The sequence below is a fragment of the Anolis sagrei genome, chromosome 1, assembly GCF_037176765.1.
Source record: "Anolis sagrei isolate rAnoSag1 chromosome 1, rAnoSag1.mat, whole genome shotgun sequence".
In the NCBI taxonomy this organism is placed as follows: Eukaryota; Metazoa; Chordata; class Lepidosauria; order Squamata; family Dactyloidae; genus Anolis; species Anolis sagrei.
This window is the reverse complement of record NC_090021.1, coordinates 226,318,848-226,335,828: the sequence shown is the minus strand read 5'-3', so window position 1 is coordinate 226,335,828 and position 16,981 is coordinate 226,318,848. Positions and strand designations below refer to the sequence as shown.

Here is a 16,981-nt window from a genome sequence, read left to right as displayed (position 1 = left end):
AATGGTGGATATATGCATTTGTGCTGTAGTATGCATCCTTAGCCATCTGGCTCAGCACATGTTTTTGTACCAAAATATTCATGCCAACGATGTGTCTAGATATCATTTGGATAAGGATGCTTCTGGGGGAGGCTGAGAGATCTACCTTGACTTGAGCTGGGTCCAATTTCAATTCCAGAGGCTCAGACCTGCCCCTTGTTAAGAGCTACAATCACTTCCCCATCTGTCTTGGTTTGTGTATGCATTTCCTCCCACTGTTTCCATTGAAACCATAAGGCAATGTCTGCTTATTCTAGAGTTGAACATTGGGGGATTTACCATTCTCCAATGAACCTTCTGAAATTTCTTGGATCTTCCACAATAGAAATATGGTAAGAGTGGTAATTAGAAAATGATGCTTTGAGGAATAATTTGAGTCACACTGTCTATTCAGGCACTGGGGAAAGAGGTGCTAAACTTTCCTTGGTGGAAAGTCAGAGACTGAAAGCCACGTCACACGCCCCCTATTACCACTTGTAAACTTCATTCATACAGGGACTTACAATGCATTTTGCGTCCTATGTGACCCATCATCTTCCAGTTAGCTTCATGGTTGAGTGAGTTTTCCAGGTTTTCATTTGTTTTGAACTCGTGCACTTTGGACTAAACTGGATGTCTCAAAGTGCTTGTTATTGTTGTGAGCCTTCACATTGTTTCCAACTTATGCTGGTTCTAAGATGAACCTCTCATCTTATCAAAGTATATGAGTCGCCTGCAGGCTGATATGGGCGAGATATAAGTGATATAAATAAATAAATAAATAAATAAATAAATAAATAGAGGGGTTTTGCAATTCCCTTCCAGCCTTACCCTCCAACATTTTACAAATGTGGCCAAGCAACATCAGAGTGTAGTCAAGATGATGAAAGTTATTAATGAAGAACACACAAGTGAAGAGAGGCTGCAACAGCTGACTTTTGCCTAGGCCTACAGGGAAGAATCATGTTCCACCTGATCTTTTCCTTTCCCCCTGCTAAATGGGTACAATCTACTTTTGTACTTAATTTTTTAATTGGTTAGATGTAAGTAATTTGTAACATTGTCACAATTGCATATACACAACAATATATTATTATTTTTACCTCATATAACACATTCTGTTGATTACATTTTAACTTTTACAGTTCTATACATCTGCTACTTATACTTATCCATTTCCCGCTCCTGCTTCCTCCCACCCCCTCCCTCAGGGAACAGATGTGACTCTACTCATTGATTTATATTATTTGTTTGATTATGAAGCATTTTTGGTTCAGTCCCTTACATTTTTCTTTCCCTTTCGCTCTGGCAAAGGGTACAATGGGAGGAGAAATAAAGTGGAACATTTTAAAAACATCTTAAAATGTGGGTTGGAAGAGGATTTATCAGGATAATCCCTACCACACTGGAACAGTTAGAGTGTATGGAGAGTGTGTGACTTTCTAAGGTTAACAAGTAGGCTTCCATAGGTGAGTGAGGATTTGACTTCTGGTTTCCCAGAGTCCTGGTTGAGCATTCAAATCATACACTGTCTCTGGCTCTTTGTCGTTAAGTGTACCCCTGCATTTAGAATATATCTTTCTAAAGTACAAATAGCAATGGTAACTGTTCAAGGTGTGCATCTTTGATGTAATTGTTTTTTCATAGGTGTTATTAGAAGAAAAGCTTCCATTGGTGCCTATGGAAAATTTCCTCCCAGTGACTCTTACCTAAGACTACAGCAGTGGAGGAAAGGAGTAGAGGAGATTTTCTAGCTCTCTTGTTGGAATTCTTGTGTTTGTTTGTACGTGGGTAGATCAAAAAGTTTTGCCTTCTGTGTCATAAAAACATTATGAATGAACATATAACAGCAGAAGTTGCTACAGATCATAGCCTGAACTGTCCTCTACTCAAAACTACTGTTCAACGTCACCATCAATTTGTGCACATTTGCACTATTGTTTAACCCAGGCATCAAAACCATTTTGGAAAAATTCAGGTTTTTACGTCGTGACCCATGATTTTAAAGCTGTTTTAACATAATTCAAGTCATTGACTCTGAAACCATGTAGGTTGCCTTTCAGAAGTCCAAACAGGTAAAGGTCAGAAGGGGCCAAATCATAACCTTTCTTCAAACGATTATGGACAACCTTCTTTTGCCAGAAATTCAATGATGACTCTTTCTTTTAGCTTCAGGTTCATGGTTCTAATCAGTCAATCAGAAAAGGAAAATACTATATCAGTAGAGTAAGGTTACCTGAATCATATCATGCATACATAGTCCAGTAGCTGTGAAAGAAATAAAAGTTAGGGTGATGGAGGCATTGCTTTTTCACACACCCTTGTATTTTTAAAATCTGTGGTGCATGAAATGCAAAGCTGCAGTATCTTGACTGAATTATCTCCAACTAATTACAAGTTCAAGAATCCAATATTACAAATACATAAACAATATATCTGGAACGCAAAACAAATGCATTTTATTACAGTTTTCTTTACATTTGTAATGCGCGGGGCATGCCCTGACTCTGAGACACAAAATTTAGTTAATTAGCAACTTATTTCATGGGTGAAGTATCACTACATTGTCTTGTTTTAAGTCAAACTTTATCACATTTGCCAGGTGTTCATAATGTTCTTTTGGGTTAAATGCCCCATTCCTTCCTGTTTAAAAATGATAATTTTACCTGATCAACAGCTCAACAAACACCTTAAAACATATAGTTATTCCGTTTTCCTTATCAAGAGTTTACAAATTCAAAAAACTAGTCAGTTAAATACCTTTCTATGCTTAAAAAGTTGCTGACTCAAATTTCTCAAATTAAAGTGATGTCAAGCTGCATTAATTTGACAGTAACGGCAGCAAAATGAAGCAAGAAGTTCTCAGGTCTTGTAGCAATCACAATTTCCTCTGAGAGATTTCCCCTTTTGTGGTGGTACAGTAACATGTAAAAATATTCACTTCCCTTTTGAATTTTCTAGTGCCGGTTTGTTTGTCTTATATTTTGTGCTACAATAAAAAAATTTGGCACCTTCACAGCACTGAGTATGTATATTGTGTACCTCAAATGGTAACAGTGTTTATTCCATCCATTTTCATTGAAGGTTATGTCACAACTAGGGCTGCCAAGTGTCCCTTATCTCTTATTTGGATATCTCTTATTTGAGGTTTAGGAAGCGTTTTCATTTCTAAAAATTGAACAAGGTGACAAAAAGCCATGTATTTTGGAGGGCGAGTCTTTCGTAAGGACAGAAATATGAACATTGTGTAATTTGTGAATTTTAATTTACAAAGAAATACATGGCCAGTTAACTAAAATCAAGAGTTTTATTTGGTTTTTAGGTTTAACATAAGCTTAGCAGCAACTTTCTGATTGACATGAATTTTGACTTATTGCTACTTTGAGCTCAAAAGAATGGGGGTGGGGTGGGGCGGAAAGTCCAAATGGGACAAATACTTCTATAATGCACTGCATGCTTTCCCATTTTCCTGATTTAACAGGGACAGTCCAGATTAATGCCATGCAATTGCCATTAATTTCAGATGCACTTAAAATGTCTCAATTTCTCCTTGTCCAATTTTTCCTCTTTCTCCTTATTTTACTTCAGTTGATGCAAACTAAGTTCAAGGCACTCCATTCAATTGGGGGGTGGCAGAGGAGGAGGGGGCAAAATTTTGCCTTTTCTAGTGTAGATTTAGGCTGTCACCTCTCCTATCTTCTGTGTTCTTCCTCATCAGTGACAATCACCACCTGGTGTTGCTCTGGGTTTAATATGTGAAATGATGGGGTTTATGTTACTGTATAATAGAACATGCAGAAGTCTAGAACATGTTCCAGAGTTGTGCACATCCCAGACATGATCATAGAAGCATGCAGACTATGCTAGCTAGTACTGTATGGTTATTCTCTAGTTAATAAAGTAGTTGGGTTATCGGGCATGACTTTGATACCAGAGGAAAAAGAAGCATAGAAAGACTAAAGATAGGTTCCTACACTAGAATAGTTTGTTTTAGCAAACTTTTTAATTTAATCTCACAGTCAGGGGCGGCCCTAGGTAATTTTCAATGGTAAGCAAACATTATTTTGGCGCCCCCCTCCCAAAAAAACCCCAATCACTGAAAAATAAAAGGTAGAAGGTAGAGGTGAATAAAGTGTTACCTTACAAACCAGAAGTTTACTTACAACATTATGTTCATGTAGTTACATTACATAGAATTAAAAAATGCAAATATTTTATTAAACTTGGCAACAATTTTAAGTTTTTGTTGTTATTTTGGTCTACAAGTACTACACAAAGGTTTCACAGAAAATACAAGATCTTTGCATCACGACAATTCTGCTGAGACAATTGAAGACAGAACAGCCCTTAATACATACATACATATACATACACATACATACAAACATACATGCACACAGACACACACACATACATATATTATTTTATTTGGAATTGCAAATGGCAATGCATTCCATCACACACACACTTAAATAAATATTGTGTGTTTAGGGAACTAACGGCTTCTTTTCTGCAAGGACTTCTTCTGGAATGCATGGCAATTCCAAAGAAAATAAAATATTTTGGACCATGACAAGTAAGTCCACTGTGACGACTAACGACAGAATAACCTTATCTATATAAATAAAAATATAATGTTCGTTTGTGGGATTAACATAACTCCAAAGCCCCTGGACGAATTAGCACCAAATCTGGCAGCAAAACACATACTAATCCAATCTATGTCTGTCAAACAAAAAAAATCTTTAAAAATGAAGGGGAAATAACTTTTAAACCCCCCCCCCCCGCAAATACCTTACAGAGCATGCACAAAAGGCCCCTCCCCAACGCAGCAGAAGACTGATGCACCAACCATTGTGAGGGAAGAGAAGCCTAGCCATGGAATCCCTTTCCAAGCAGGAAGGCAGGGTCCACTTTCTTTTGGGGAGGAGAGGGATTGAGGAAAGGAAAGAGGGAAGGAAGGAGAGATGGAGAGTGTGGAGTCTTGGCAAGGCAAGCCCTGGCAGCAGCTGGAGCCAAGTGGCCCCCAGGCAACCCTCCCCCCAAAACCAGATGGGAGGGATGGGAGAGGAAAGTAATGGAAAAGAAAGGGAAGGAACAAGGAAAGAAAGGAGGAACTGGTGAAGGGATAAAGAATCAGAGAGCCCTAGAGTTGGGAGAGACCTGGTGGGCCATCCAGACCAACCCCATTCTGTCAAGAAGCAGGAAAATCACAAAGCACCCCAGAGAGATGGCCACCCAGTCTGTTTCAAAAAGGTTTTTTTTAAGTGTTTCGGTCAGCATGACTATCACTGAAAAGCCTTGCAGCGTCAAACCCTGGCTGCTTCTCATTACTTTATTTTCCATACCACCACACTACCCCAGAGTACTGCTATTATTATTATTATTATTAAGAGTCTAAATGGCCCTCTATCAGGAGTGTTTTGATTGTGCTTTTCCCTTATGCCAGGAGGTTGGACAGGATGGACCTTGGAGGTCTCCCTACTCTATTATTCTATTACTATTATTAATAATAGTATTATTATTAAGCAGAGTCTCTATGGCCATCTGTTAGGAGTGCTTGGATTGTGTTTTTCCCTTATGGCAGAAAGAGGTTGAACTGGATGGCCCTTGGAGGTCTCTTGCAACACTTTTTTTTTTGTCGTGTCAGGAGCAACTTGAGAAACTGCAAGTCACTTCTGGTGTGAGAGAATTGGCCGTCTGCAAGGATGTTGCCCAGGGGACACCCGGATGAATTGATATTTTTATCATCCTTGTGGGAGGCTTCTCTCATGTCCCCACATGAGGAGCTGGAGCTGATAGAGGGAGCTCATCTGCCTCTCCTATTACTGTAGGATCCTATTCCTCCCAAAACCCTCCAGTGTTTTCTGCTGGTCATGGAGGTTCTGTTTGCCAAGTTTGGTTCAGATCTGTCATTCATGTCTTAGTGGTCTGTGGAAGTCTGAGCTGAATTAGTTGAAGGTACTCCAAATCCCATCAGCTTCATTAGCATTCAATGGCCTTGCAGACAAGAGTCAATGAAGACCAGCTAATACCTCTCAACAAATCATTCCCCCGGGCAGGAAGCAGCCAGGCTTTGAAGCTGCAAGGTTATTTGCTGCATCAGAAGCAAACCAAGGGTAAATTTGTAATGTATATAGAAAACACAAACTTTAAAAACTTGATATTCAGCTGCAAGGTCATTCAGTGCTAATCAAGGTGGCCAATGGCAACATTCACACTTGCCTCAAGCAGGCAAGAGCTCTTCTTCTCACCCTGGACATAATTCCACAAGGAGATATATATATATATATATATATATATATATAAAAACCCCACTTGCCTAGTTTCCAACAGACGTCCCAACCTCTGAGGATGCCTGCCATTTATAATAGATAACTATCTAATAAATATAAATAATTCATGATCAAAATAATAACATAATAAATAATAATTGTAAATATAATAATAAAGATAATAAAATTAATAATAGTAATAATTCAAAATCTGAGAATGTAATGGGTACGAGGCAGTTTCCAACAGACCACCCAACCTCTGTGGATGCCTGCCATTGATGTGGGCAAAACATCAGAATGCTGCTAGGATATGGCCAGGCAGCCCGGAAATCTCAAAGCAACCCAATAATTATAAAACTACTAATAATTTATAATATGATAGATAATAACCTAATAAATATAAATAATTTATAATGAAAATAATAACCTAATAAACAGTAATAATTAGTGAATATAAATATAATAATAAATATAATAAATTATAATAAATAAATAAATAATTTGTGATCAAAATAATAATGGAATAAATAGTAATAATTGATCAAGACAGTTTTACACAGTGTATTTTAATATTGAGACAAATGTTTTGATTTCATGTCCCGGTATTGAAAGTTTGCCGTATATATGCTGTGCTCCGCCTTGAGTCCCCTGAGTTGGGTTGAGAAGGGCGGAATATAAATATGTCAAAATAAATAAATAAATAAATGGTAAATATATTAACAAATATAATATAATAATAATATATATAATTATAATAATAAATCCAAAGCCAAGAATTCAATGGAGGCGAGGGAGCAGCAGCCTTAGTTCTTCCTTGGCTGGCTTCCAATTGAGGCCTAATCATAATACATAATATAATATAAATAGCTTATATTAATTATAAATAATTTCCCAATCAGGTCTAATAATAAATATATTAATATAAATAATTTCTCAATCAGGCCAGGCAGGAAGATAGAATTACTATTACATTAGTATGCATTATTATTGTTGTTGTTGTTATAAGACTCAGGCAGTTGGAAGGGAACCCCAAAGGTCATCTAATCCATGAACAAACATTTTCTCATGATTCTGAAATCCATCAACCATGAAACTGAATTAAACTTGGCATACAGGACGCCCATGATCAAGAAAAAAATGTTGGGAAGGTTTGGGGAAAATAGACCTTGACATTTGGGTGTTGCTGGGCTGTATAATTCCTCCACCATTAAAAATAATTCCAAACTGCAACAATCACTGAATTGAACTAAACTTGGCATATAGAACTTACATGCCAAGTGTGAGAGCCAGGCGACCCAAACACTGACACAGGCCTGGGCCCTGCAGGGAGCCTGCTTCTCAGTTTGCGCCATCCCCAAGTGCAGCGGACGGCGAGATCCACGTGACCCAGGCTCCCAGGCAGTTCCTGGCCATGCAAGGAGCCCGTCGCCTCGGCTCGCGCCATCCCCAAGCGCAGCGGGCTGCAAGAGCCTGGCAACCCAGGGCGAGAGAGGAGGCGGCGACAGAGGAGGAGGGAGGCCCAGCCCAGGCTTTTCTGCAGCCTTGCTCTCCTTCTCCCTTGTCCCATGTGCAGCCCTGCGCTCGCCTTCCTCGGTGGCAGAGGCAAAAAAGGTGCACGAGGGAGCAGAGAAAGATGAGCGCCTTTCCCTCCTCCCATGCCCCGTGCGCGCCTTTACCGTCGCACGGGGCATGGGAGGAGGGAAAGGTGCGCACCTTTCTTACTCCCTCGCATGCCTTTCCTGCCTCTCTGCTGCTGAGGAGGGTGCGTGCAGGGCGAGAGAGGAAGGCTAGAGGCACGCGCCTTTCCCTTTCCCCTCGCCCCATGTGCGGCTTTTATGCCTCCTCCTGTCGCTGCCTCCGCCACGGCGGCTGCGTATGGGACGACGGAGGCCCAATTGGAGGGGCATCTACCCAGGGGCCTCAAGACTAAATGCGCCCCTGGGCAAAACAAACTGTTCCGCAAAGGCTTACCTGGCGTAACGCATAAACCGCCCCTGCTCACAGTGTACTCATTATTTAAGGCTTATTTGAAACAAACCAGTCAGATAAGTTTTGAATAAGTAGAGAAAAACATTTAAACATTCCCATGGGCACTTGAAAGCTTCTTTCAGAATACATTCAAGAACAAGTTATTATTTCATCAGCCTCTTCTTTTCTTATCATTTTCATTTTTGGTGGCCAAAGCTGCAGGCCCCCTGGTGGTGCAGCAGGTTAAATCACTGAGCTGCTGAACATGCTGACTGAAAGGTTGGTGGTACAAAAATGAGGAGCGGGGTGAGCTCCCACTATTAGCCTCAGCTTCTGCCAACCTAGCAATTTGAAAACATGCAAATGTAAGTAGATCAGTAGGTACCACTTTGGCAGGAAGCTACTGGTGCTCCATGCAGTCATGCTGGCCACATGACTTTGGAGGTGTCTATGGATAATGCTGGCTTTTTGGCTTAGAAATGAAGATGACCCCCCCCCCCCCCGAATCGGACATGACTAGACTTAATGTCAGGAGAAACCTTTACCTTTACCTAAACCTGCAGATCTATGCTTTTTACTGTGTCATGGCTGATTAGGCAGACTTATTTTTTCTCCCCCACCCATTTCTCTTTGTTTTGGTGTTCATGTATGTTCAGGAAGAGATTCTGGAGGGAGCTATGGTTTACCTTGCTAGTTGTAGGCAGAGATACATAGCTGCAGTGGAATTAGCTAAAGCAGAATCCCAGGTCAACCTTTTGCATCGTTTACTGCCGACACGCTGGTGCAAACTGTCACTGAAAATCTGTCTTTCTCCATCCCTCCTTCACCATCCTCCCAAAGCCAATGCTGCTGAAAATATTCTAGCTAGTCAGAGAATGAGGGAGAAGGCCTTGTAAAAAGGAGCCTCTCTATAAGAGGTTTGTTAACTTCAGTGTACCTATATTATTAAATCTAGTTATGTGATTTGTTATGGTGCTTTGATTGTGCTAATCCTCTATGGTAGGAGGTCGGACTGGATGGCCCATACAGTCTCTTCCAACCCTATTAATCTATGATTCTGTGTGGCTTTCAAAGGAGTCTTTGATACAGGGCCAGAGGTAAGTGGTTAAGAGACCCACTTATAGCTGTTGACTTCATTTTCCGCACCCACTCTGCAAGTAGAGCTGCTCTTTTGGCAAGATAAGCAAGCTGGAGGCTCTTTAAAAAGTGTGGCTAGACCTTAATCTTCTCAGCTTGTTCAGGGGATATGTGGCACAAATGAGAAATGACTCAGCAGATTGATCCTGGGTCTCTGCCCAGTTTACCTTCCTTTCCAACCTTAGTGAAGGTCACATACAGTTATGATGGAGAGAAGTGAGCGTATGTTTGTGTTTGAGGACAGCAATAATTTCCCTCCATGTGCTAGAAGTAATGGTGCTCAGATAGCAAGGATGTGAAGCTCCTGGTGGCTAAATAAAAGTGCGACTTTGATTTCTAAAATATAGTAAGCAGAATGCAGCAATATAAATATTTGCTCAGTAGCATTCTTCAGATTTGCAACCTGAGTATATCTCCTATTTTACTCATGTCTACGAGAAGGATAGAAGCACCTGCTGAATTCTATTTTTGAGTTGTATGACAGTCATGACTTCAGCAGCTATGGCCCCTATCTACAAAAGATGGGAGAAACTCAACAATCTGACTTTCTATTTCACTCAACCTTTTCATGTGCAGGTCTGTTAGAGGCCCACAGCACTTAAGTCATTTTGAAGCCTACATATAGATCTACTTCAAAGTAGAAACAATAATAAACTACAGAATAAAATTTTATTTTTCAAAATGAAACAAGACATATAGTAAGATGTAAAATAATGTCTTTATACATCCACTTTATTTATATTTGAAAGCTTTGTCCTACTTGCAAAGTCTTTTATTGTGGGAGCTAATTTTTTGGAACCTGGTTCAGTTACATCCTTTGCAGTTTTGCACCATACGGACCATGGGAAATCTTATAATGGAAAATGTCTGTGGTATTCCCCTTCCCATGATGCCCTAAACATGTGAACGGTTAATCCATCCCTGCCTAGCCCAACACTTAAAGCACCATACAATGCTGGTTCAGAAGTGAGTTACACTCATGGGTTACACCCTTCAAATGTAACGGCTATACTTTCTGAGACATTTATCTTTTCCATGGATGTGAATATATATGTTTAGGTGTCACTAGCCATGATAGGAACTCTTCTTGGCTATTTCCTAGGGCAAAGACAAAAGATGGACAAAAGACAATGACGACCAGAGTAGGAAAGGACAATGACAATGCTGGATAGATTATGGATTTATAAATCGGCGAACATTGACCACAAAATGATTTTATTGCTGTTATTGTATTGATTTGATTGTTTTAACTAGTAATAACTGTTGATGTTAAATTGTAAATTGTATATTGTATTTTGTGAATTGTTGGGCAGTCCCCCCTAGGGGGTTGAGAAGGGCGGGGTAGAAGCACTCCAAATACATAAATAAATAAATAAATAAATAAAGACAAAAGAGCAGAGTGCTGATAAACCACCTTTCTGTTCCCTCCCCTTTCTCCAAGCACTTGAGAGGATGAAAAATAAAATAGAATGATTTACTTGTCATGACCTATTAGGAGAGCAGTGGCTTGGTGGGGAGAATAACTCAAGCTATGAAATCAATTCTGATTCTAATCTGCCTTTGCACTCGTTTCTCCACTACCACATACTCTTTGGTGATCCTGAAGATTTTTTTTATCATTCAGGTACTACAAGTGATAGTCTTTCTGAAATTAATTCCTGTCATTTTTTGAATTTTGAAATTTTACTCAACCTTTTTAACATAGTAAAAGTATACCAGCCATTATCCTCAACTCACCCACAGTATTACCCTCCCATGACCTTAATAATAATATACCATATTCACAAGGCTATGATTAAGTTACAAAATGCAAGCTACTCACTGTTACAAATATATAAAGGCAGGCAACACTCCACTTCCTAATAAATGTATAAGATTCAAATGCAGTCAATCATGTTTACAGACTGCAAGAAAAGGCAACGAGTTTGTGCATAACAAACACAGCAATCTCAACTTTGTGCTACTAGGAAGCATTTAAAAACTTTTTTAAAAATCCAAATACTGATGTGTGACCATAGAGATCTGCTTAATGAAATGAGGGTGATTTTTTATTCTGAATCAGTAAATGTGCTTGATGCTGTGTTTGGGGCACAATTAATTAAGAAGTCTCCTTTAAAGTTCTTGTATACTGCCCATGATTGTAAACAAAACTGCACATAAGAGTGTAACAGTGGATTGTGCACTTCTGGATTCCAAACATGGAACTATCCCTTAGAATTACTGAATTAATGTTTTTATTCACACACACCTTTCAGTGCTGGATGTGAAGGACAAGAAACTGGTATATAAAAATTATAATTGGTCTGCAGAAGATAAATGGAGATGACGGTTGGTGCTTCATGTATTGCTACTGAATATAAGATCAATTTAAGATGAAACAATGGAAAACTTTAATTTTGTTGCGCATACCATACTATCCAAGTTGTAAAAAAGGAGAGACAGTGGGTGCTTTGAATTTTTCTAGAGCACCATTTGAGAGTCAGGATGGCTGCAAGATCTCAGGATGCCTGATGCTGGAACAGTGTTGCTGAAGCTAAGCCAGTTATGAAGTTGGCCAGTTCCTAAAATTGGGAAGTTAAGCAAGTCCCTTTCCACTTCTCTGATTTGTTGATGGCTTCCATATATTAATTTATATATCATTCAGCTGCTGCTGCCTTGTTTGCCTAGGGCTGAAATAAAGCTAAATAAGACCTTGGTCAGGAACACTTCCGCTCTCATCCTTAAAGGTTAGGCTAGCTTTTAACAGGCGTGGTGGAAACACAAGTTGGTGGCCAAGTCATATCACATTCCCTACGAACACAGCCTTCTGGCTTTCCAGACCAGTTGAGTTTTGAGAGCTCCAATTTCTGCAGAGGATGGTGCTTAGCTGGCCACCCACTCAGTGATTAAATACTGGCCTTCACTGATGGGTTTTGCACACTTGTGTGTAATGATACTCTGAAACTTGAGTGCTTTGCAGCATTACGGTGATCAGCTTTTCATGTGGGTATGCATGTATGACTAAATTCAAAAAGGTGCTGTAAACTGCATGGGAATCTTGATTTATCTCTGCATGAAAGAACTCTTAACACATGAGAGGGAAGGGCTGAGGCAGCTGATAGACTACTTGTGAACCATGCCTTTAATCCTGTCTTGTATAGGATATTCCCACTGTAAATGGTCTAGCTAGGCTTGAGTTTTCATGTGTTTTGCTGCCCTCCAAAAACAACACTTCCTCCTGTCTGCCTACCTGCCCACTTTCTTACAGGTATGACACCTTACTCATGCACCTACGCATGTTCCCGCTCCCCCTTTCAGATACAATTCTTCCAGAAAGGCGGCGGGGTGGAGAAGATGAATGAACAAAACACCAAACCTGAAAGGTGATGGGCAAAGCTGTTGTTTATGTAGTGCAGCAAGACACATGGAGAGGGAAGCCTAGCTAGACAGTTGAAAGGCTGCCTTTTATGTACATAAAAATGGCATGATATTTTAAAAGCAGAATAGTTCCACCCCCTCCCTTTTGGTCAAAAAAGGGGATTATAAAGTGTGACTATTATGCAATGAAATATGGTATACTACCCCTATTGCTGCTATGTGTTCCTGCAGCTTTAGTCCTCCAACTTCTCAAACCAGACAATCTAGATTTAGCTGTGTAGGAAACAGAATGACATCCAAGGCACCCTCTACAATCAGCAATGTACTTGACGCTGTACAAAGAGCATCAAAAGGGAATGGCTGATAAATGAAGTGCCTTGATTACAATTTACTCTGCCTGGAATAATGGCTGTATTTCATTGCCAAGAAAGACTGCTGGTGTTAAAAGAGGCCTAGCTGTTTTCCGTGGTTATTCTAGATCTCCCTGTTAGCTGAATAATGGCAATACAAGTGTCCCACAGACTTCTGAAAATTTTGCTAAATTTAAAGGTGGCATTTATGCCACATTTGTTGCTAGGGTTACAAGGTTTTAGGATGTTTGCTGAAGTCTCAGGGTACTGCTTTGCTTCTGTAGGTTTCTGTAGGAATCTCAGCATCAAAGTAGGAGAAAGTTTGCTTGATGTGAATAAATGGACTGGTTTTACATCTTTTTCCCTTTTCAATTGGTGAAAGAGGTGCTGGTAAATTACAAAGGTGTTTGTACGTGTTTTGTGCTTTGCATAATGTTAGCTTGCCAAAAGTCATGACAGGGCAGGACACCAGCAAGCAAGTGGGTGTATGCACTTGTACCTACTGTGACTGTTTCAGTAACTAACTGACTCCAAATCAATTTGATCAAATCTCCAAATTCTTGTCTGTTTTCCCTTTATGACATCACTCAGTGACATCATCGGGACCTACCCTGGCCTTATATTTTGGCTTGAAATCTCAAGTTGAGTTGGCAGCTCCACTGAAGGCAGCCTTTATTTCATAAAATACCCCATTTTCTTGGAGATGTTTGAGACTTGCATGGTGTTATGGGTAGTTTCTATGTAAATGGTCTAAAGGCATCAGATCTTGTCTTATCTTGGAGGTTATGCAGGGTCAGCTCCCGTTAGTATTTGGATGGGAGACAGGCAATTGGTTATATTTCAGAAGAAGAAAGTAGCAAAATCATCTCGGAGTATTCCTTGCCTAAGAAAACTCTATGAAATCCTGAAGTCACCATAAGCTGACAGGTGATTGAAGGCTCCCCCTGCAATACAGAAAACTGGCTGGAAATGCAGCAGTTTACTGGAGATGTAATTCCTTCACTAAATTGTAATTTTAATAGTTTTCTTCCTGTTGTAAATAAACTTGCAGCTTGCTGCTTATTCTGCACAAAATTCATACATGGTATTGTTGCATAGGATTGAAGATTTTCTCCACAGAAAATATTTGTGTATAGGGAATGCTATTTCCAGCACAGAAAATGCTGGTTTCAGAATAATAATAATAATAATAATAATAATAATAACAACAACAACAACAATAATAATAAGTTACCAGCCTTTCCTCACAGTTCAAGGTGGGGTCCAACATAGTCAAAACATAGCAACATAAAATACATACATCAAAACATACAATTATAAACTACATGCACCACAACACAGAGATTAAAAATAATAATAATACCTCAATAACATGCAAATTTAGTGCTGAATATACTTTGTTAGTCCAGAATTCTTCTCATCAGGATTTCTCAAGACTTGGGAAGTGTGTTTTTGATTAGTTTTGAATATTTTCAAATACTCTTTCCATCTTGGTGGTTTACTTTCCCCACTTTTCTGACACTTCCCTCATCAGCAAACAACAAATTTGTCAAAATGGCAGTGGGGTAATGCAGTGTTTTGAAATGCAATAGTGTGGCATGCTGGGAGTGGTGATGCATGATGAAAATTAGTCATCACTCCACCATAGTTGTTCACCACAGCCATGACAAACTGCCTTATATGCTGAATTGTATTCTTTTTTCATTCTGCTATACAGGTAGTCCTCAAGTTAGCTTCATTCGATTTGTTCTTAAGTTGAATTTGTTTGTAAGTCAGAACATATACATTTTAACTGTAACTCCAGGCAAAAATATATGTATTTTAGGTTTGGATAGCATAGGGAAGAGTTAACACCACATGGTGATTGTTTGTTTGTCTGTGCCGCTGTTCAGAAGATTTCATCTCACTTTCTGTCTATGTGATAATCAGATTTTGAAAAATCTGCCTTTTGTGGAAACCAGGATTGGTAATGGTAGCAAAGCCTCAATGGAGACCTCCCCCTGCCTCCCCATAACCCCTGATAAGGAGTAGATTTCCTTCCTATGGGTAGATTTCTCTCATTTTCTGTTGTCTCATCCCCATTCTTAACTATGAGTTGTTTGTAAGTCAGTTGTTTGTACCTCAGGCCCCTTCTGCATCGCCATAAAAACATCCAAATTATCTGCTTCGAATTGGATGACGTGGTGGTGTACACTCATATAATCTGGATTATATGGCAGAATAGAAAGGGCTTCAGGGACTGCCTGTATACTGTATTGTTGAAGGCTTTCATGGCTGGAATCACTAGGTTCTTGTAGGTTTTTTTAGGTTTTAGGTTTTATGGCCCTATAGCCCGAAAAAAACCTACAAGATGCCTGTATACTGTTTTGGACTAGAGCTTCCAGAACACTCCTAGCCAGCAGGGCCACTGGGGTGGTGTTTTTTTTTTTTTTTTAGAGTTGTAGCCAAAAAAAGTAATTTTTCTGGGTTCTGGCTCTTAATTTACAGTACCAGAAAGTGAATTTGGGGCTACTCTCTCTCTCCCCCCCAAACTATCCCATTTTTTTTGATCAACAGTGTTAAATTTTATGGTTCTAAAATCTTTTCTCTCTTCTCTTTTTATGTGCACATCTAGGTTCTGCAAAAACTTGGGAAAGCTGATGAAACAAAAGATGAGCAGTTTGAACAGTGTGTGCAAAACTTCAACAAACAGCTGGTAAGCAACTTTGAAACTGTAATGCTTCAGCAGCCCATTACAGATAAATTGGTATTTGCACTTACATAATTTTACCTGGAACTTAGGTTTGATCACTTTACCTTATGATTGTGACATGTGCATAATGCAACTGTGCCCTTAAAGTTACACTTATATTTATGGGAATATTGAGGGGGAATGTCACATGATTCAAAGTCTATTGTGGATGTTGAGGTGATTGAGAAAGTGGGAGAGTACTTTTTTTTCTTTTAAATGAGCAGTTTTAGTTGTAGTTGAAGGAACCCCCAGTGGTGCAAGGGGTTAAACCCTTGTGCCAGTAGGACTGCTGACAGACAGGTCAGTGGTTCGAATCCGGGGAGAGCGGGTTGAGTTCCCTCTGTCAGCTCCAGCACCCCATGGGGGGCATGAGAGAAGCCTCTCACAAGGATGATAAAACACCAAACATCCAGGCATCCCTTGGGCAATGTCCTTGCAGATAGCCAATTCTATCGCACCAGAAGCGACTTGCAATTTTTCAAGTTGCTCCTGACATATTAAAAAAGCTATAGTTGAGAGACAGGAATATAAAGAATGGCCTAAAAAAGCTTCTCCTCTCCTAAAATATTATCAGATTGATTTCCAAACTCTGATCCTATACAGTAAATTGTTATCAGTGAATGTTGTCCTGCTATGTGTTAGTATTTCCTTGAATAATTAATACAACCAGTAACCATTTTTTTCAGCAAAAGTGGGATGTTGTTGTAGAAGACATATGCAGAAGGGAGATGTAGTAATGATAAATTAGTCTGAGCAGACACTACTGGATGACTCACTCATCTTTAGTCCTGCATATAAATTGGATATTATAGCACTACTTGCTTCCTATCTCAAGAGATTTAGCAAGTACAATAGGACCCCAATATTAGCTGGGATTTGGTTCCAGGACTCCCCATGGATACCAACATCTGTGAAAGCTCAAGGTCCATCATATACATGGCATAGTAAAGTGTTGTCCCTTGAAAACCATGGAGGTTTTCTTGTTTTAGTTTCTGGTTGTCCATGTGGCATTTGGAGATCTCAGGTCATCAAAATGCCTCCCCAGATTTGCCACAGTTGCCCACTCCAGCTGTACATAAACAAAATGAAAAGAAAAAATAGCACACTTCCTGAGTTATATAGCTATTTTTGCAAAGATAAGGTGA

The 16,981-nt window shown here is 39.5% G+C and overlaps 1 protein-coding gene across 13 annotated transcripts in view; it reads left to right on the top strand.

Annotated features, from left to right (window-relative positions):
• BIN1 (bridging integrator 1) overlaps positions 1-16,981 on the top strand; it is a 142,945-nt gene that overhangs the window by 64,165 nt on the left and 61,799 nt on the right. For all 13 annotated transcript variants that reach the window (XM_060774050.2, XM_060774074.2, XM_060774058.2 and 10 more), the window contains exon 2: positions 15,720-15,800. In XM_060774050.2, coding sequence (XP_060630033.2) covers positions 15,720-15,800 — 81 coding nt within the window. The remainder of the gene's footprint in view (positions 1-15,719; positions 15,801-16,981) is intronic.